Here is a 22,911-nt window from a genome sequence, read left to right as displayed (position 1 = left end):
CTAGGGTAGGAGTTTGGGGCCATGGTTTTGAGATTTTCCGGCGATGCGTAATCGCTTTGGACACCTGACGCTGCCGGCGCGTGTGGCGGCTTGTGGGCGAGGGTAGTGAAGTAGCACTGTGTCTCGATGAGATCCTTAGGTTGTCAAGAGTGTGTAGGATTTCGCGGATCTCAATTCGGACGTTGTTTGACTATCGAACAGATTTTCGCATATTACGCGTTATCCGGGTTCGATAGGTTGGGACCGTTGGATGGTCTCAAATATAATATATGTTAATCTAGGTATTTCTAGGATCGTGTAGGAATTCAAGGATTGTGAATCGGAGCCTCGGATGTTCCAAATAAATAATTTAAAGTTTTTGTTTTATAATAACCGTCAGATCGTGCGATCGTGAGCGATCCGACCCTCCGATCAGGACCAAACTTGCAGGACGAGTGTCCTATACCTTATAGAACCCATAGGAACTTTCGGATCGAAATTTAGAGGTCGTGGGCTCCGTTGGCCCGTTTGACCAGGGTTAGGGTAGTTTGACTCTTAGTTGACCGTGAGTCTTCCGGAGTAGTCTCACCTTTCCAGGGGGATTATCGGGTGCTAGACTGTTGTTGAGGTTTACACAATATTAGAATTAAATTATATATTTGTATATGTTTGTAAAGATAATAAAAGAGTCTAGAATGTCAGTTTGAAGTGCTATACGCACTACCTTAGGCACATCCCCGGATTTTGGTTACACTACACGTACTACCCCGTGAAAGTTAGGTCCCACGTGGCATAGGTTATCCGGCGTGCAGACAGGCCCCATACGTGGCATTGGTAGTATCGGCGTATGGGGAGATTACGTGATAATATGTTGAGGTCGCACGTGGCGTAGGTTATCTGGCTTGTCGACAGACCCCATACGTGGCGTTGGCTGTACCGGCGTATGGGGAGATTTGTGATATGATGTTTAGGTCTCGCGTGGCTTAGGTTATTCGGCGTTGAGACAGGCCCCATACGTGGCGTTGGTTGTACCAGCGTATGGGGAGATATTGTGATGGTATGGTATGGTCGCACGTGGCGTAGGTTATCCGGCTTGTTGACAGGTCCCATACGTGGCGTTGGTTTTACCGGCCTATGGGGAGATTATGTGAAATACAGAGAAATAAAATAAGGTAATGCCTATGTGTGGAATTGGGTTTTAAGGAAAGAACTACGTGTGGCTTGATCCCTCAATGAGGGTACGTAGGCAGCCTAAGGTTATTAGGTGCAGCCGCAGACTAAATGTTAGTCATAATTTATATTTAAATTTATCGTTTGCCTTGCTTAAGGCATGAATTGATTTGTTAGCAGGCTTGGTAGTTGAGAATTATTAGAAGGCCGAAGGCCTTTTATGTGAATTGCATGAAATTATATTGTGCATGCTGCTAGTTGTGGATATTAAATTGTGTTTTTATGCAGGTTGTAATTTTGGGAAATGTCCAATTTATAGGGGAGACTCTGCCGAAATTTCGGCAGAAAGTCTCGGTCTTTACTAAGTGGGGAAATCCACAGGATCCGCCTCGGTTTTTGAGAAATTCGGGGCGGGTCCTTTCATTATGGGCCTAGTTGTTCTTGGGAATGTTTATTATTCAGTTGCATTAGGTTTATAGTGATGACCTGATCTTATTTATTTATTTGAAAGAAGTGATGGTCTTATCTAAGCCCTTAAATGAGGCCATATATTTTAGTCGTTGGATCAATGCTTTAGATAAGGTTGTCACTATAGAATGACTCAGTTGTTGTAATTAGAGCTGTTCTGGATTTTGGAAATATTTTTGCTCACCACTTTAACCCAATATATACTCTCACCACTCTTCTCAACACTTGACACGAGTCCATTAGCATAATCATAGCCATTGTTAACTCTTTGCCTTGTATTTATGGAATCATGGTTATATCAATAGATACACGTCAAGTGTTAAGAATAATAATGAAGGTACACATTGATTAAAATGGCGAGCAAAAATACTCCAGCTGAATTTTGTAAAGCTAGTTTTGATGGGCTATTAGAAATAAAACAAAATCTTAAAAAATGGATGGTTGACAAAAGCAAGCTTTCACGTTAGAATCTTGTTGGAGATTTTGCTTGTATGAATTGTCCCCTCTTTCGGTCTCCCTTCTGGATAGAGCAATAATGTTGTGCATCTTTAATTTATTTTATGTTCTATAAAGTTTATCAAGTTGTCCCAGGAAGCATTGGCCAGAGAGAGAGAAACAAAAATAATAATAATTTACTATGATCTATTGCATGAGTCAAAAAATTCCTACTATAATAATGATGATCCTTATAATTTTTTTGTATTTTGTTTACTAATATGGTCAAGATTCAATGAGATCATCCACGAAATTTAGCAACTTATATAATGAATACATTTTGCTTCATACCAAGAAAAGTCACCAAGTAACTCTTCAGTTTAGTGATATTTCTTCTGTTAATATTGAAGTCTGAAGTTTGAAGAAAAAATCTGTCATGTTAGGAAATATTTTTGCTCACCATTTTAACCCAAGGTGTAACTGCACTACCATTATCAATATTTAACACATATCAATATGCATAACCATAATTAATTCTGCAAAGAAGCCACTAGTGTAGTGGTTTGGAGTATTTACTCCCTTAGGTAAGATTTAGGTTCAAATTCTAATATCCGTGTAGTGTGTGTGAGTTTAATATGCTATCGTCCATCTCAATAAGAAAGATTCTCAAAAAAACAAAAACCATAGTATTGACTTTCTATATATTCAAACTTTATAATAGAGACTCCAAACTTGACTTAAAATCATAATTTTTTTTAAATAATTGACTTCTTTCTTTTCTAGTTTTTATTTCACAGCGTGCAAAAATGCAAAAACAAACTTATAAAGCCAACCCTTCTTACAAAACAAACAACAAACAAACCTTAACACTCTCTTTTGTTCCCTCTTTCTCTTGATCCATATCCTCAATGGGCAGTCTAGAACTAGAACCACCCAACTCTAACACCACCCCCAAGCCCCTAGACTCCGACGCCGAAGACGATGACGTGTCTCCCATCGAACAAGTCCGGCTAACCGTGACCAACACCGACGACCCGACTCTACCCGTATGGACCTTCCGGATGTGGTTCCTGGGTCTTCTCTCATGTGCCCTCCTCTCATTTCTCAACCAATTCTTCTCCTACAGAACTGAGCCTCTCATCATCACCCAAATCACTGTCCAAGTCTCAACCCTCCCCATTGGCAACTTCATGGCCAAAGTGCTCCCAACAAACAAATTCCACATACCCGGGTTCGGGTCCCGGTCCTTTTCTCTCAACCCGGGTCCTTTCAACATAAAAGAGCACGTCCTCATTACCATATTTGCTAACGCTGGAAGTGCTTTTGGACTTGGCTCAGCTTATGCTGTTGGGATTGTCAACATAATCAAAGCGTTTTATCGCCGGAAAATCTCTCTTCTGGCTAGTTGGCTCCTTATCATCACTACCCAGGTATATTATTTTTAATTAACTTTTTTTGAAATTTTTGTTTTTTTTTTTTTTCTGTTTTCTTTGTTTTTCGGAAGCACAAGTTCATAGAAAGTGGGTTTCTTTGGAGCTGCCCAACATGGCCAATAAAAAATTAGATGGTGGGTTAGTAATCTGTATCATTAGCTGCTAGTTGGCTGGTGAGAGAACTTTTCCTCTTCCTTATAACGAAAAGAAGATTTGAAAACACTTTTTTCTTTTCTTTTTTATTACTTTTTTGTTTGATTGATGAGATAAGATTATTATGAATTTTTTTCCACATGTGATGGTGGCGGGTCTCTATAATGGTGGGCTGGAATCATTTGCAATCCCTGTCAATACGGTGTTTTGGAGTCTCTCGCCTTTAAAATTCATTACAAAAACAGAATACTAAATAATTGGATAACAAATAGTTTTATTTTCTAACCGCAATATACTAAATGATTAGTTGAGATGGTACAAATAGTTTTATTTTTTAGCGTGAGATTCTTTTACCCTTTGATATGTTTTGTGGTAATTTGAGAAAATGACATGTAGGTGTTAGGATATGGTTGGGCTGGACTGTTAAGGAAGTACGTTGTTGAGCCCGCCCATATGTGGTGGCCCAACACACTCGTTCAGGTCTCTCTTTTCCGGTATGTCTCCTTTTCCTTTGCCAAACATGTCATAAGAATTTTACCAAACCTTTTTCTTCAAATAGACGAGCAAACCATGATAAATCCAATAAAATTAAATGTTACTTGTATATGTAAGTCTCATATGTTGTCTGTGCTGTCTAAGGAAATTAGCTTTCGGTATTGTTTTAGTCAACTTTACCTCTTGTTCGCTACTTTCTCCTGTAAAATTTATTCTTTGTTTCTATCTCTCTTATCACATGATAGATAATACATGCATCCATAACGACGACATATATGCTTCATGACAACAAAAAAAGATTCCATTGTGCATTACATGAAACTGGTATCTCACATTTATAACTATGTGCTACTCAAATGATGTAATAAACGTGAGAGACACGTTATTGAGAATTTTGTACACGCAAACACGACTAACCAACAAATGCATAACTCTTGGTAAGAATTTTCAAATTTAATACTTTTCTAAGCTTGAGGTCTTGAAAAATTTGGAGTCCCTCCAATTGAAGATTGAAATATGCATCGATGATGTTACCCTCGAATTTGTATTGATTGTTATTTATCCATTGTGAGTCAACACAACAAATGCAGCTGCCTGTTACTTAGTTGCCCTTGTAGACAAGAAATCAAAGTCATCTAGGATGAGTCAATTGGAATCTTAAATGGGCACAGCCGGACAAGTTTTTCCATTTTCCTTTACATTGTTGTCTGCTGATTATTCAAATGGGCAACGATAGATACAGGAATGGATATCGAAAGGAAAAAAAAAATCCCAACAGCCACATGTTCTTTTCCAGCTGTTTTAAACACCGGAAAAACTCATTCCTGTGTAGAACCAAAATGCACTTCAAACAACTTAAACTTTCTGCGTTTCCTGTATTATCATGGGGTTATAAATAGCAATAACAAAAATTAGTGTTGTCGACGAAGGACTGCGAGTAGTGGAAGGGTTCTAGCTGATAAACAGATCAGCCATGGATACCTCATTCCTTTTTCATTTTTAACTTCGTAGGGCTGAAAACCTCAGACTTCAGCAGTAGCAGAATTCATGTTGTCAACTGCAGACCTAAAAGCAGTGGAAAAGTTGGTTACAAAATTCAAAATACAGATCAATGAAGAAAAATTATTTCCTACTAGTTGGTGTTTATGTGCCAAATCATTTTTTTTTTCGTTCCACTAACTTACTTCTGCGATAAATCATATTCATATGTTTTCTCAAGACCTTAACCAAAACATGCATAGCCTCCACATATTTCCCATGCTTTCAGTCTCAACAGACATTTCTGCTAACTTCAACCAAAGTCATTATCTGCTTAGTATTCAATACTATCTTATAAGGGCAGTCATCCATCTATACATCCCAAACCAATTGAGACATGCCAAATTCATTATAATGTAGTTCAAAATCTTCAGTTCCTAGCATCCAATATTGGATCAATATTTACGAACATTCATTCTCATCAGACGGCTGACTACATTTTTATATTTAACTTGCAGGGCCTTGCATGAGAAAGATGAGCAACGCATGTCACGGGCAAAGTTCTTCCTAATTGCTCTAGTTTGCAGTTTTACTTGGTATGCTTTCCCAGGTTATCTCTTCACAACACTCACAAACATATCATGGGTTTGCTGGCTATTCTCCAAGTCAGTTACAGCCCAGCAGATTGGCTCAGGCATGAGAGGCCTTGGAGTTGGAGCCCTGACACTTGACTGGTCAGCAGTGGCATCCTTCTTGTTCAGCCCTCTCATCTCCCCTTTTTTCGTCATCGTCAATGTTTTTGCGGGCTATGCATTGATACTCTACTTCGCAATCCCTATAGCATACTGGGGACTGGACTTGTACACTGCACAAAGGTTTCCTATTTTTTCCTCGCACTTGTTTACAGCGCAAGGTCAAGATTACAACATAACAGCTATAGTCAATGAAAATTTTGAGTTAGATATTCCAAAGTATAAGGAGCAAGGACGGATTCACTTGAGCACCTTTTTTGCTCTCAGTTATGGCTTTGGTTTTGCAACCATTGCCTCCACCCTCACACATGTAGCCTTATTCTATGGAAGGTAAAATACTGCTTATAACTTAGAGAGATGCAAAACTTCTTTATGTTATCACATATAAATTTTTTGACATACAACCAAGATTTTGGAGAAACTTTAGCGTATAAAATTCAAGAGAACTCTACTTTTTTTCCACCAGTTATTCTCAATCTCTTATCACAGGTATACAGATTAAAAGAGATACAAATATGACCTTTTTTTAAATCAACTCACAAAAGAACTATTCTCCCATATCTGGTTCTTAATTTGAAATATTAAAACTCATTTACATTTTGATGTACAACTAAATGGGCAGAGAGATACTTGATCGCTATCGTGCTTCTTACAAAGGAAAGGAAGATATCCATACAAGATTGATGAGAAGATACAAGGACATACCTTCCTGGTGGTTTTACACGTTGCTCATCATTACAGTTGCAGTTTCTCTTGTACTCTGTATTTTCTTGAATGATCAGGTTCAGATGCCATGGTGGGGACTCCTATTTGCTGCTGCCATGGCCTTTGCATTCACCCTTCCTATCAGCATCATAACAGCAACAACAAACCAGGTGAGTCAGACATTTGCTGTTTTGTATTTAATTTGCAGCAAAAGATATATAAAAGTTAAACTTATCAACATATCCATGCTTTCACGTAACAACTTATCTCAAGTAGTCGACTGGAGTTTTCCATGCAAGTTAGCCTATACCAGAGTACCAGATTCTCATTTCATGTGGTCTATAAAAAAAACTTGCATGATACAAAACTATATTTTAGTAGTACACAACCGTAGATAGATGTAATCATATCTATATATCGCAGGGAACATCACTGCAAACCCTTTTTTAGAACTCTGTAAAACTCACTTATGTTCTGATCCCCCGTGTACAGACACCAGGGCTAAACATAATAACAGAGTACATCATGGGAATCATATTACCAGGAAGACCAATAGCCAATGTATGCTTCAAAACTTATGGCTACATGAGCATGGCTCAGGCAGTCTCCTTTCTGAATGATTTCAAGCTCGGACATTACATGAAGATCCCTCCAAGATCAATGTTTTTGGTTCAGGTATGTTAAAATTTCATAATATCAACATACAGAGAGATAGAATGAATAACGCTAAAGGCATAGTTGGAAACTTCTTAAATATTCTTGTGAAAGAATTGAGATTTTACTGGAAATGGTGCCTCTTAACAAATAGCAGAGGGCTGGAGTAAAGGACAACCTGGAACAACGTATTCCAGTATATCATCACTTTACTTTTTAGAATATATCTGATGTATTTCTTACATGTATGCCTAGTTCATCGGAACGATTCTTGCTGGAACCGTCAACCTTGCAGTAGCACATTGGTTGCTGAACTCTATCACAAATATATGTGTGGATGATCCTCATTCAGATAGTCCTTGGACATGCCCAGGTGACCGAGTTTTCTTTGATGCTTCTGTGATTTGGGGTTTGGCGGGACCTAAACGTATATTTGGAACTCTTGGAATCTATGGAGCCATAAACTGGTTCTTCCTTGGAGGTGCAGTCGGACCGGTTATTGTTTGGGTACTGCATAAGGCATACCCAAAGCAAAATTGGATACGCCTGATTAATCTTCCAGTCCTTCTGGGAGCAACAGCATCAATGCCTCCAGCTACAGCATTGAACTACAATTCCTGGATTATAGTCGGAACAATTTTCAATTTTTTTGTCTTCCGTTACAGGAAGAAGTGGTGGCAGAGGTACAATTATGTCCTTTCAGCGGCACTGGATGCTGGGTTGGCTTTCATGGCAGTTTTATTGTACCTTTCAGTAGGAATGGAAAATAAAAGTGTGGCCTGGTGGGGTACAAACGGTGAACACTGTACCTTGGCAACTTGTCCAACCGCCAAGGGCATCGTTGTTGACGGTTGTCCAGTGAACTAATAAAACCGTATCTCCAGTTACATGTGATATCATTTTTAAAATGTCGTAGTGCAGAATTAGCAAGTATTAGAACTGAATCTGACGAAGCAGAAGAGGTTTTAGTTGTCTCATAATGAGATAAAACATGATTCATTAACTTGCTATTTGTTATACAAATGCAGAAACAATATACATAAACATGTTACCTCTGTATCAAATACATCTGTTGATTAGCAATCAATTTGAAAATGGCTACTTCAGAGGAATTTGCAGACCTCATATCTCTTTGTAAGGGAAAAACCTATTACTTCAAGCCCTCAAAGCCATATAGAACTTAATCTTACTCATAGTGTATGAATAATTTCAGACTAATCTTATCATCCACTAATTTATTGATCTAGCCCACATACAAATTAACAGGGCACTCACCAAATCCTGTTCCAAATCATTGACAACCACTTGGAAGTTCAAAGTTCAAACTATTTTCCAGAACCTATTAGACTCACTCACTGGGCTTGACCAAAACTAACTGCAACAACAATGCACATTAGAACGGATATGGTAGAACCCTGTGATAGTCAGTGATGGTAATGCTTTCAACTATCCAATTTTGCATTTATGTGATTATATTCAAAAGTGGGTGCATGCAAATATCAAATTGCCTATATGAAAATGACACAGGAAGAATACTTGAATGTAATCTCAGTATTTATAGCACAAATAGAAACGTCAGAGAAAGAGGTGGTCAGGTAATTCAACAACTTTGTGGATTAACAATAGTGTTTCACACCTTGACATGTTCATCTTGAATTTTCCGAGATCCACTGATTGTACTCGTCCATCCTTATAATAAAGGAACTAGAACTTGGCGAGCCTCCTCCTCCATATGCCTTCACATGTCATGTTGCGTTATTATAAATATTAATAATGATAATGATGAAGAAGAAAAAAAAATCAATAAAACTCAATAGTGTATGAAAAGTAGGAAAAAAAAAAAAGTTAAAGTAGTACAAAACGGTATGAGGTCACATTATTACTGAAGCCACACCTTTGCAACTTCAGAGGTATCAGTGGAACTATCAGTACTCCTTAAGCACATTTTTAGGTTTTTCCGCTGCATGAATATAACAGCTCCTATAGGCCTGGCATCATGAATGTAAACACTCTTAAGACAATTACAAACTTAATCCAACAAAAGATACTTGGTTCAAGTTCCTCCACTAACATTTTATAACTTGTAAACTATCATTGGTAAATGAAAAGAAAAAGAGAGTAATCAGACTTTCAGGAAATGGCATATCCGAGTCAAGGAAAACATTTCAAATGGAACCATAATCCCACTACCCAAATCCTAAGCCAGGACCTTAAGAATACAAGCTTTCTGTCAGTTTTAGATTTGTAAATGAAATATGCAACTAACCAATATACATATGACAAGTTTCAAGATAGTAAATCTTGCTAAATGCTTGCTTTTCATCTCATAAGTTAGATAATTTGCTAAAAGTTCGTTAGCACACCTGAATAAAAATTACATACTAGCATGATAAGAAGAAAACTCCATCTCCACTACCACCACTTTCGTTGAACTACACTTTATTTTCATTCATCAAAATTTGACTTGCTATAAATGATATATTATAGGCTCAAACAGAACTACCAAATCCCAAAAACTCCTATAAATAATACTAAAAGACTCAGTAAATAATAAAAATCTCCTTCGGTAATAGATCTCAGAGAACTTTAAAGAAAATGAGCTGTTCTAAGACCCGAACACGTTGACTCTTACTAAGAAAATGAGTTTTTCTGAAAAATGTCGCTCCTTCAAATTTTCAATCCACACATTGAGTGCCTTCTTATTGCCTTCAAAATATTGAGAAAAATCTCCAACTCTATATAAAAGTTTCAAGTTTAACCATTGTACTTGAAGAAAGAAGCAGACGTTTCAGTTCTTACAACAATATGATGTAAAACAAAACAGAGTGGGCTGTTGCCTAGATTGTGGTGGACTTTAGATGGTAGTAGTAAATAAAAAAGGTACAGGGAAACGTAAGACTTGGGGCAAATTTTAAAGAAATTACTGAAATATATAACAATGGGAGAGATAAGAAAGAGAAGTAAACGGAGATATATTAAGGAACAAGCTTTCAACAACACTTTTTGTGTTCACGGAAATCTAATTTTCTTTATAAAATATACCCTTACTTATAGACTTCAAATATAACTTCCAAAACCTCCTAGGCATATAAAAGACTCATTAAATAATAAAACGCTCTTAGAGAACTTAGAAAGACATTGTGTTTTTCTAAGGCCCAAGATACGACTCTTAATGAAACTTAACATTAACTCTTGGATTTACTCTTTGAGTTATTTACTTATTACTAGTATTTTTCATTGACTGAGTCTTACACTACCATGGGTATTTCTCTTTGGACCACAAAGGCCTTCTTATTAGATGACCAATAGGCTTTGTCTTGTGTTGTACAAGAGCATATGTCTCTTCTAAGCAAACTGTTGCTACAACCTCCATACATGTCTTGCTCTATGATCATATTACTCTTCAACAACATAGTACTGGCATCAGTAGGGAAACTCTTACTCTATGAGGCCTGAACCAAAATCTTGTGATGTAGGATATGGGTGAATTGATATTTAGGTAGTTTAGTGGAAGCGAAAACAATGGAAAACAGAAAATAGAACAAAAGGGATACGTCTGGAATCACTCCAGGGGTTTGGCTTCACACCAAGTAGTCTCCAATCTCTGGAAAATAAGCTTTTCTTTATATAACAACTCAACTCCATAATGAATTACATAGACGGGTATTTATAATAATCTAACCCTAGAGTGAAAAGGAAAATTAAACTTATTCTAGGAAAGAAATCCTAATCCAAATAAAATAGGAAACTTAGAAATCCTACTGAAATCTGGAAAAACTAAAAATCCTAATGAAATCTGGAAAACTTAGAGAACCTAGGAACTAACAAATAAATTAGGAAACTAATTAATAATTCCCTCTTCCATCTCTTTCGTTTGTAAATCCTAATGGGTTTGACAAAGATGTCCTCGTCACCTTGAAGCATCTTATTGAAAGTCATTATGGCAACTCTTATCTTGGCCAATTTAAAGATCAAAGCAGCTCTATGGCTCTAAGAACCTTGCATAATTGAGGTTCATGCAATTAAAAAGATCCAGTCAACTAGTAATGTGAACTAATTTGGGGCCGGAGCATCATACAATATAATACAACTGCATGGAAGATCCATAAACAATTTTCACATTTAATTATATGGATGGGAATCTGCATGCAAATGAAGAAATCATTTTATATTAAAAGAACAAATTCTCTATGAAAATGTGAAATTGTAAATAGAGAAGCACTTTTTGTAGTTAAATTACCGTAGACCAGCAGCAGCACTTTTTACACTAAGCTGCTTGCCGATTTCATCACTTAGCTCAGAATTCACGTGAGCTCGAACTCCCTGTAATGAAAATGTCAGAATTAAAAATCCACTTAGATATTTCCAACAGATTAAACTAGGGGAAAAAAAACCTAGATGCAGACAAATCAAGAAAGCAAAGTTTCTAATCACATCACATAATAAATGGCATGAAATACTTCCATGTCAAGTGGACAATCCTACAAGACCATTATCACCAATGTAAATAGTTATAATAAAATAGCACATGGGAAATATCATTTGAAAGGGAGAGATCAATAATTTACCAGACACTCCCCATAAAATCCTCTCCCCAACCTTACTTTCAAAACATTATCCAGTAACTTATTTGCAGCTTTCTGGCGAATAGAATTATAAGCGTTTCCCTTAGCGAGAGCATCCACAGCACTTATATCCAGTAACTGCAACAAGGATGATTTTAAACAAGTTACCTCACAACTGGACACAGAAACTGCAAATGAACCTATAAGTTTTTCAGGGGATGGACATGTGCATTGTTTTTCAAAATAAAATAACTAAATGAACTAGATTTCCAAACCTGTTCGTACATGTATGGATTAGTAACACAATTCAACTTGGAGCGCCATTCACTAAGTCCAATATTAAACGCTCTAATATCCGGTAAGCTCCACCGCCGAAGATCTCCGTCCTCGATGTACTTAAGTACCATTTCTACACGATCTCTGTCCTCGGGTTCTAATAAACTTACATCCATTCCCTAATTTCAACCAAAGCAAAATAAAAATGAATCTTAATATACCATTTATATATACCTAATTTGCAAATGAAAAGGACTCCTAATCCAACTTACATTATGATACTCACTGCCGGCCAGTATAGTGGAGAAGTAGTCATACACAGCAGTAGAGCTACTCTTTTCAAGATTCACATGAAATTTGAGGTTCTTTGGACAATCTTCCTCGGAGGGTATCTGTGGAAGCACCCTTTTCCGATGATCAAAGGAAATTACCCTAATCAAATTCCAAAACCAATAATTTCCAATCATAAACAAAACCACTAGGCAACAACTACAACTCCATCACTAACACAAATTTACTTGCATTTAAAACAAATTGATCACTGCAGTGCAAAATCGAAACTCACTCGCACAAAGCTCTCCGCGCAAACTTAACTGCAAATCCTTTTGGGCCAAGAAAATCAAGAAGATAGCATCTCTCCAGCCCTTCAATACACAAATCATCAATCCTGTAAAAGCAAAACAAACAAACAATTATGCTACGGGGATGTTTGGATGCTAAGAAAATATGAGAGAGAGAGAGAGAGAGAGAGAGAGAGAGAGATTGGACCTGAAGGGTTCGACGGAAGAGAAAGGCAGAGTGAGACAAGGGAGGTTGAGGCGAGAGTGAAAGAGGTGAGCGAAGAGGGCAGAGAAAGCTCCAGAGAATGAGGGGTAGTTGTAGAGAAGCAAGTTGGGGACTTTGTCTTGAGAGGCTTTGGCCAGAGCTTCTAACGCTGCGTCTGATCTGAAGCTTCGGGCTCGCAGTAGCGGAGCCATTGAGGCAAAGATGCAGGTTCTCCATCTTCCAGGAGGAGAAAGAGGCATTTGACGGCGTCGTTTCAGAGGAGAGAGTTGACTGTGAAGAGTTCAGCGACACTCGGAGCGAGAGAATGCTCTGGCGGGACTTCTCCAAAGGAAGAGATCTGCTGTATAAACCTTGCAAAATTGAGTGACATCTAATATTAACAAGGGTTACTGTAACCAAAAAAATATATATTAACAAGGGTTACTGACCGAAATAGTCTCTCAACTATTGCTACAATATCATTTTGGTTTATCATCTAAGTCTATCAATTTTATTGTTAAATTGAGGAGTAAAACTGTCCATATAAATTAAAATATTATACAAGTTAATCGTTTTATTAGTCCCTGAACTTAAACCCGATTTGCATTTGAATCATTCAATTTCCAAAATCGTTCCCGTAATCCTTTAGCTTCACTTTTGTTATGACAAATGGTTTTGCCGTCAATTTTGTTAACCTGTTAAATACATGGGCAAAATAGTATTTTATATTTAAAAAAATGAATAAAAAATTATATCTTTCAAATAACAATAAAAGAAAATCAAATAAAAAACTAACCAAAAAAACAAAGAAACATCAAGTTTAGGGGGAGTAGAAATCGGGATAAAGGAGGGGAGAGAGAGTTTAATTTAAATTTTTTATTCATATTTTAATCAATTTAATACAAAAATATTATTTTGCCCCTACATTTAACAAAAAAGTTAACAAAATTGACGGCAGGACTATTTGTCCTAACGAAACTGAAGTTAAAGGACCATGGGAATGATTTTTGAAATTGAAGAACTCAAATGAAAATCGGGTCTAAGTTCAGGAACTAATAAAACGATTAACCCAATAAATTAATTAAAAATTAAAGGAAACTATTATTAAAATTAGAAAATAAAATTAAAAATTAAAAATTGAGTCTCACCACTCTCTCTCTCTCTCTCGCTCTCGCTCTCGCTCTCTCTCTCTCTCTCTCTCTCCCTCCACGACCCTCCTCTCCTACCAAAAACTTCTCAACACACCTGCTACCTCCTCTCCCAGCTAGATAGATCCCATCACAAAAGTAGAATTAGCAATGAATATGAAGGAAATTGGAGAATAAGAAAGGAAGATAGAGTCGACCATGACATCAGTTGGCTGCAAGTAGATGAAGAGGTAATACCTAATCACAAGCCCAATTGAAGTTCCAACTCCAAAATTGCAAAACCCCAAAATCGAACTCAAAATACCAATCTCTAATCTGCCCTAATTTATGTTTCTAGTAGCTGTCAACCAAAGGGTTTTAGAATTTTTCTTATTTAGTTCCTAAGATGGTATTTGATTCATTAAGCTGATGCTGCTACATGGATAGGGACACCTAAGATGTTTTGTCAAAATGGCCCACCAATGAATTTCTTTCCATTTCTAGAAAATTCAAGGAATGTGCCAACAACCCTTAGAGACTTTAAATCCATGGATTTGTTCCCACAACAAGCTGGTTTTGGCTCCTCTATTCCCATAGAAGAGGTTCCGTAGATCCAATTTCTGTAAATTTAAAGGCATTGTTGCAGCAAATGATTTTGTTCAGTTTATTGCACATGGACAATTAGGAAGTTATATATAGCTAGGTCTGTTATAACTTAGATGTGAAGTATTTCTTAGGCTCATTATGGCTTGTTCATCATGTGTCAGTGTGAAGAAATTTTCCCCGGGAGAGCCTCGAAAGGCATAAATGACCATATTCTATGGCGGACAAGTAATAGTGTTCAACTGAATAATTGACAAAGAGAGAAATCGGGTGAGTTACATGGATGGACAGACTTTGACGGTTTTGCCCCTCGATTTCACAGAATAATTGACAGACTTTGATGGTAAGGCCATTTTGATACTAAATAGAAAGTTGAAGGACTATTAAGATGAAAAATTTAGTTCGTCGACCAAAATAAAATTCGAGCAATAGTTGGTGGACCATTTCAGTCAATAACCTTATTAACAATATTAAGTTACCATTTGGATTGCTTTTTCTTTTTTTTTTTCACCAAAAGAAATAGAGATAAGTCTTTAATGAATTTTTTTAATTTCCAAAATACCATCATTCATTTTTAAAAATAACACCACCTCCACCTTCACCTCCACATCCAACTCTACCACCTCTACCACCACAGCTACTGCTGCCGCTCCACCACCACCACCACCACTACCTCATCCTCCTCCATCTCCACCACCTACACCTCCACAATAACCATCCACCATCTCCTCCTCAACCTCCACCTCAACAACCGTCATCCCCACCACCACCACTACATCACCGCCTCTTTCACCACCATCTTCATCGCCATCTCTTTCACCACCTCCACTACTACCACATAATTAGTGGATAACACTTTCAACATCATATCTATTTGAGTCATTATTCACAATTAAAGCAGTTTTATATTAAAATTTACCAAACAATTTTAACACTGTTTTTTGTACTTACAACACTTTAAAAGAATTAATTATCAAACATTGAGTTGTTTTACTTTACAGCTAATTATTTTCAAAACACAGCAAAAATAACTTTTTTTAAAAGTGACAGCAATCCCAAACTGGCCATAATAACAGTTTTGACACTGATTTTTGTACTAACAACACTTTAAAAGAATTATTTACCAAACATGGAGTTGCTTTACTTTGCAGCTAATTATTTTCAAAGCACAGCAAAAGCAACTTTTTTTAAAGGGACAGCAATCCCAAACTAGCCATAATTCTATTAAACTTGAAATATGAGGACAATTCGGCACCATTGACTTGGGTAGGCGGATTTGGATTTGGGCATATTTCAGTCGTGGATTTAGGCCCTCCAATGGTATAGGGCTAGGCAAATGAGTAAGCCGAAGACTTGAGTTAGCATTTATTTTTTGGGTTTGATCATAATGCGCAAGCCAAACAAGGCTTTTTCATTTCATTTACATTGTTTTAGGCCTGGGCACAGTTCGATAGCCGTCCTATTGAAGTGTTATAATCCACCGAACCACTTGTCATCGATGTGGCTTTTTCGGAGACCACCCTAGAGACGAGGAGACAACATGTGTGACTACAATCGATGTGTCGGGAAATTGATGTGATTCATGTCGGGTTTTGGCGAGAACCAAAGAGGAGAAGAAGAGAGCATTAAGAACCAGAAAGGAGAGAGCATAGAGAACCAGAGAGGAGAAGAAGAGAGCATAAGGAAGAAGAAGAAGAAAAGAAATAAAAAAGGTCATCGAGTGGAGGAGACAAGATGTCGAGTTTCGAGGAGAACCAGAGAGGAGAATGAGAAAGCATTGAGAACAAGAGAGAAGAAGGCGAGAGCATAAGGAAGAAGAAAAAGGCGATATCATAAGGAGGAAGAAGAAGAAGTCGTTGTCGAGCCGAGGAGATGACAGGCCAACTACAGTTGGCGCGCCGAGAAATCAGTGCAGTTTAGGTCAGGTTTCGGCGAGAACCAAATAGGAGAATGAGAGAGCATGGAGAACAAGAAAGAAGAAGGGCGAGAGCATAAGGAGGAAGAAGAAGAAGAAGAAAAATGAAAAGAGGAAAAAGACTAGATAAAAAAAATTAAAAGATGAGAGAGGGAAACGCTAGGAGAAGAAGAAGAAAAAGAGAGAGACGGCTGGAGAAAAAAAATTAAAAGAGGTGAGAGAGAGAGAGAGAGAGAGAGAAAACACTAGGAGAAAAAGAATGAGGCGACAACATGCAGAGATAAAAGTAGAAGGAAAAAGTAAGAGAAGAAGAAGAAGGGAGAAATGCTGTGAGGAAAAGAAGAAGGCAGTGAAGGATATATTGTGTTTGGAAATGCAATTTATCTATGTGTATGATAATAAAGAGAATGTGCAATTTAAGAAAGATTGAAATAACTCTTGCATTCCATGTTCACATTAGTACGAGCATGGATAATGTTTACTCAATTTCTACTCTCGACATAGTTTAAGCAAGCATTGCCCCATTTATTATTATAAACATAAAAATTCTACTGTTGCAGGCACGCTATTTTTTAGGTGTGATGACAATCCCACTTTGTGATAGGATCAATAACAAGTTTCTCGAGTGCAAAAGCATTCTCTATCAAGAACATGACATGTTCGACAACATTGGTAAGACTACAATACCCTAATACTTCTACTACCTTGAGGTAATGATGGAGGCATTTGGCGGCTTTCTTTATTTTTCTATTCTCCTCGCTCCCCTAGACTCACAACTGCATCAAGAAAATAATTTATTAGTGCACGATGCACATAGATGCAGCAAGAACCACAATTTACTCAATCTATATGCACCAGGAAATTCACGGCCGTCTTTCTCTCTCTGCCGGCCACCGTTGGCCGTCATTCTTTCATACCCTAGCTTACCGGACCAGTTTTGGCTGCTGTCTAAGCCAGTGGAAGACATAATAACTCCAGCCAGGGAAAAAGAAACCCTCACGGTTTTTGTTATTTTCAGGCCACTTCATGCCACTTTTTGACCAAGGCCCATGAGGCAAAGTTGCTCTCTTAATGTGTTGATTCTAATGTTATAGGCCTTGCCCGGCTATTTGGAAATTATTCATCACCGAAAGACACCCTCGAACCACCACGACCGGTGGCAGCTCTTGGGCCCTTCTTCGGAGATGTACTTTACACACATAATCATCTCTCTGTCGTTCCAAGCATGACAACATGCTTGGTTTGGCGATATTCGATTGTTTGACTGACAATATGAGTTTCGCCTATTATGGACCCTTTAATCCGGAATGATCAGACCGTTGGATCAAGTCAAACTTTAAGGATGTGTTCAGTAGACTGTAGTTGACCTATAGGAACTTCGGATCATGATTCTAAGGTCGTGGGCCTTGCGGGCCAGTTGACCGGATGGATGTCACCATACACACACTTAGAGTCGGGAATCTAAGGTTTCGTTTTAACATTTCGATTTCGATAATTATTGAATCTAATGCTTGTATGTATCGAATTAGGGGTCCACGCACTGCGTACTACTTAGAATGGACACGTTTAAGGTTGAGCTTACTTTGAATCACTGTGAGTTGGACGTTTGTTTTCAAAACATGATTTGATGTTTTCAAATGGTTTATGATTTTTATAAATTGTTGTTTATCGAATTATTTTTGATTTATGGTATGATGGATGTGGATATATTGAGTATTGGCTATGGTTTGAAATCGTATTAATGAAAGTTTCATGCTTGAGCTGGTTTTATCTATATATGTATATACCTATGAAAACTATGAACTGAGGTTATGGATTTGAGGATATAGTTTTGAAAACCACCATAGGCACCCTTCTCATGTTGTCTTTGGATAATCAGGTCTTAGGACTCATCAGGGCACACATATAACTCTTTGGGAGGTGTGTCAGGATGATTGCCCTTTGGGGGGCTCTTTACGTGCGTATGACCTGGTTTGCGTACGCGTGTTAAGTACTCTCTACACATGCATGGCCAGGATATGTTTTGCCTACGCACTCTATAGGTGTGTATGCCCAAGATTTTCCCCAGCCTTCCTGTTTCTTTTTGACTTCACAGGTGCATGGTCAGTTTCCCTTGGGTACTTAGGTGGATTGTTTTTTATTATATGTTTTGAGAGAATTCTTGGATTACTCAATTCTAAACTAAAAATATTATGTATATTTATGTTTTTCAAAGTTCGTGAAAATAGAGGGGTTAGTATGCTATGTATAGTTATGTTCGAAAACTTTAATTTTGTCCACTCACTAGGAATTATTCTCACGTTTTATTTATTTTGCGCCTCCAAGACTTAGGGAGACGAGATCGAGCATAGCACGTTGAGGCATTCTTTCCGTTGTTTCTCCTTCCTCCAGCTGCAGGATTTCCCTTTTTCCTCTTTGCTTTTAGATTTCATTCCAGTACTGTAAACTTGATTCTTAGATTACATTGCTTTGTAGCCCATGTTAGAGTTGTAATAAGGGCCTGAAGCCCATTGGAATTTGATTGGGATCCTATTTAGTTTGAGATTATACATGTTGGATGGTTGGGATTCTTATTGTTAATTATGTTATTTTCTTGACAGGCTAATTTGGGGTAATGGGAGACTCTATTGGATTTCTGATATAAGTCTATTTCTTATTTTGTTTTAAACGAGGTCAAGAGTAGTTTAGTAAAGTCGGCACGACATTTGCTAGATGTCGGACAACCATAGTGTTCGGATTCCAATAGTGAATTCGGGGTGGGTTCTGTCACCTTCAATGTAAAACTTTTGTAAATTAAAACTCTTAGGGGTAATTATATTTTTAGTCACTAGGGTTAGGGTCGAATTTAAATTAGGTCATTGCACTTTCAATTTTCTGATTTTGGTCATTATATTTTGCGTCATCTGCAAATCAAGTCTAATTGGCCTATTCCGTCAGTTAGTACACATATGTTGCATGCGTGCATGGGCATTATTGCCTTTTACAAGAACTATAACCCCAAAAATTATAATATAAACACGAAAATTATCAACCTTCAATTCACAAAACAAATTTTCAAATTATCAACCTCTCACTTCTCCTACTCACAATCAAATTTTCAACCTTCAATTCACAAAAAAAAAAAAAAAAAAACATGTAACCAAATATGAAATTAAATACAAAAACCTTTTTTGTTTTTTTTTTGAATCGTTGGATCTTGTTGCCCATGCCAACCTCGTACATGCACCAAGAGAAGGCACCAAAGGCAGCAAAGAAAATTGGCCACTGCACTAGGACCCTTGTTTGAGTGGCAAAGGTGTCACTAAGGAGGAAGAATAGCTTGATCTGGAAGAGAGAGAGAGAGAGAGAGAGAGAGAGAGAGAGAGAGAGAGAGAGAGAGAGAGAGTTGGGATGGGGATGGAAGTTGTTGATTGGTAATTGAGAAGAGAGAGAGAAGAAGAGGGATTTGATATGGGTTTGGATGAACAAGGATGACTGTGCGAGAGAACGAGAGAGAAAGAGAGCTGGGCTGGGGGGAAAAGGCAATAATGCCCCTGCTCAATTGGACTTGATTTGCTGATGATGAAAAGTATGATGACCAAAATCGAAAAATTGAAAGTGCGGTGACCAAAATTAAATTTGAACCTGGCACGAGTGACCAAAATTGTAATTCTCCCAAACTCTTATTAATTATTTGATCATATGATAATTTATTTCAAATTGGGTAATGCTTGTTTTTCTTTTTGTCTGTTTAAATCGATGATGAAGCAGCTAATAGATGTTGCCCTGCGGCACGCCAACTGCCAATAAGAAACATGGTTTTCGATATGCAGGATGACAACAGAGGCAATGAGGCCAATGCGAAAAAGAAGTCAAGGCAAAAAAAATGTAGCCGAGAACGACGATTAAGCCACAGTCCTAAATAGGTTAAAGGCACTTGCCGAGTTGAAAGTAGGAGTTCGAATGACTCAAGATGCAGGCCACATTTTGCAGACGAAGAATTTATAGTATTCTGCTTTAAAGAAGATGGAGCACTCGACATAGTGAAAAATGGCAAACCAGAAGCCCCCAGTAGAATAGGCTGCACGTCAAGAAACTCACCAAGGCCTGTGAATCGCGAGGTTAGTGACAGTGTTGTATATTTCTTGATTAGTGGTTTGCTTTTGTTTGATCAAAACAGCTTAATTATGGTTAGGATACAAAAAGAGATAAAAGGTGTAGCAATGAGGAGAGGTTGACTGGAAAAGCATATGATATTTACCCTACAACAAATTATGAGGATGAGGAAGAAGAATAGGAGAATTACTTGGATACAGAACCACCTCCTGGTAGCATTGCCGAGGATCGTGGGATGGTGTCCGTTGAATCAAGTGATTTTAATCAATCCAACGACAGCACCGGCTCTTTTGCTTTTCCAGTGTACGTTAGAACAATCAATTAATGATATGATTAATTCCTGATAATGATATTATTTCCTGGGTGTATTATTTCTTACAGTAAATTGAGCTTAGACCCATAAAATTCACCTACAACCCTTTCCTTTAGTTTTCTATTTAAAATACCCAATTTTTTCAAATAATATCCGATGACTAGAATCCAACTAAGCAAGTTATCTAATATAACTTAAAATCTGACTTATTGTATTTTTCGGATTCCAAAACTACCCATATTTATAAGTTAATGTGTTATGGGAGGTGCAACTAATGACACCCATCGAATTTGAAAATATCTCTAAATAGTTGTAATGGATGTAGGAACTAATTTAGAAACTTATTTGAAATTTAATATTAAATTCCACATTAAAGTATTAGTAATCTATTTTACAACTAGTAATCTATTTTTGAATTAATGGTGTTTTCCTTCTATGAATTACGACTAGTAATCTATTTAAAGTATTAATAATTTAATAGGAATTAATGTTGTATTTTTTTATATTATAGTTTAATGAATAATAGTGTACATTCTAATTATGTTGAAAAATAATTTCATAATCTATTTATTGTTTTGTTTTTAAAACATTTTTTTTAATGAACCTATTTTTTCTCCAAATATTGTACCTATTTTTTTCTTTATTACTTGTTTTATGAAAAATAATTTGATCATCTTTTTATTGTTTGTTTTATGAAAACAAATTTTTTTTAAATGAGCCAATTTTTTCTCTCAAAATAATGTACCTATTTTTTTTTCTCTAAAAATGTACCTAGTATAATGAACCTATTTTTTTTTTCCTCTAATAATGTACTTTTAAAAAAAAAAAAATAATGTACCTATTTTTTCTCTCAAAATAATATACCTATTTTTTCTCTAAAAATAATGTACCTATTTTTTTTTTCTCTAATAATGTACCTAGTATAATGAACCTATTTTCTTTCCTAAATAATGTACCTTTTTTTTCTCTAATAAACAATTTACCTAGTATAATGAACTTATTTTTTTCTTCTAAATAATGTACCTATTTTCAATTTATAAAATACGTGCATAAATTTCAATTATACAATATATCTAGTTTTTATAAATTATTGTGTACCTGTTTTTAATTTATGAAAAATGTATGGAAATTTCAATTACAAAGTAATTGACCTATTTTTGTTATTTTTTTTGGTAAATAATATACCTATATATTTACATGTATATATTTATATTTATATTTTTCATATGTACATTATTGGATATGTAATTTACATATTTTTTTTATTTGCAACTTTAATGGGCCATATGTTAGAGGGAATGACAACCAAAAGAAATGGGGTGATTGATATGCTATTAATAGGGAGTTTTAATTACAATTATGACAGTTAATGAAATGCTTGGAATAAATTATAAATAAAATATGAAGTATGATGGTAAGGATGTAAAAACATAGGAATACTACGACCTCTTATATCCTACTGGTCATTTAAGTTTGAAATTGGGTTTTACACATAGATTTATAGAATGATTGGTATATGTCTAGGAAATAGAAATTGTAGGGACCTATATTAGACAAGCCTTATTTCTTAAGAAGTTGGTAAAAACAATGCAATGCAGGTTGGGTTTGGAGTGGACGGGCAGTCCCGTGCAAATGCCAAAGTCAGAAGCTCTGGAATTAAGAAAGCATAAGGGTCGCTGCTGTATAGGCTTTCAGTTTCAATGTTGTAGATTCTGAAAGTTGCAATGTATTTCTCCCTTGCTTTCTCATTCTTTTCCCCCACGAGATTGGATTAAGCATAACCAAATTATTGTGTCTTCTAGTGGAAGTAATAAAAAGTTCATAATGGTTTGTACATTCACGCTTTTACTTTCAAACATACTTAGCTTTCGATTGATTGGGATTAAGCGTTTTCATTATGGATTAAGCAATATCGACACTACTACAAAAAAGCAAAAAGACGACGGTAAATAACCGTCGTGTATTCGGTTTTTCAATGGTCGTGGAATCCACCGTCATCTTTTCCCTCATAAACCACGACGCTAAATCAC

The 22,911-nt window shown here is 36.6% G+C and overlaps 2 protein-coding genes and 1 pseudogene across 6 annotated transcripts; 2 read left to right on the top strand and 1 right to left on the bottom strand.

Moving 5' to 3' along the window:
• Nucleotides 2,844-8,347, top strand: LOC18767812 (oligopeptide transporter 4). Its single transcript, XM_007200024.2, has 6 exons — nt 2,844-3,482; nt 4,035-4,132; nt 5,630-6,193; nt 6,486-6,738; nt 7,061-7,243; nt 7,478-8,347. The coding sequence occupies exons 1-6, from the start codon at nt 2,961-2,963 to the stop codon at nt 8,087-8,089; spliced, it is 2,232 nt and encodes a 743-aa protein (XP_007200086.1). The 5' UTR covers nt 2,844-2,960; the 3' UTR covers nt 8,090-8,347.
• On the bottom strand, nt 4,787-13,223 carry LOC18768158. Of its 5 annotated transcripts, XR_002272889.1 has the most exons (11): nt 12,832-13,207; nt 12,629-12,730; nt 12,336-12,495; nt 12,063-12,242; nt 11,791-11,925; nt 11,463-11,545; nt 9,117-9,210; nt 8,859-8,958; nt 6,569-6,706; nt 5,115-5,198; nt 4,787-5,006 (listed from the first exon to the last, which is right to left on the bottom strand). XR_002272889.1 is itself a non-coding variant. In XM_007200072.2 (9 exons), the coding sequence occupies exons 1-8, from the start codon at nt 13,086-13,088 to the stop codon at nt 8,869-8,871; spliced, it is 1,101 nt and encodes a 366-aa protein (XP_007200134.1). In that variant the 5' UTR covers nt 13,089-13,223; the 3' UTR covers nt 6,224-6,706; nt 8,859-8,868. The 5 variants fall into 5 exon arrangements, 1 of the variants encoding a protein (XP_007200134.1); XR_002272892.1 differs by having other exon boundaries at nt 4,787-5,198; nt 12,832-13,223; XR_002272890.1 differs by having other exon boundaries at nt 4,787-5,190.
• LOC18768406 lies at nt 20,208-22,597 on the top strand (annotated as a pseudogene).

Source organism: Prunus persica, chromosome G8, assembly GCF_000346465.2.
Source record: "Prunus persica cultivar Lovell chromosome G8, Prunus_persica_NCBIv2, whole genome shotgun sequence".
Classification (NCBI taxonomy): domain Eukaryota; kingdom Viridiplantae; phylum Streptophyta; class Magnoliopsida; order Rosales; family Rosaceae; genus Prunus; species Prunus persica.
This window is presented reverse-complemented; position numbering and strand designations above follow the sequence as displayed.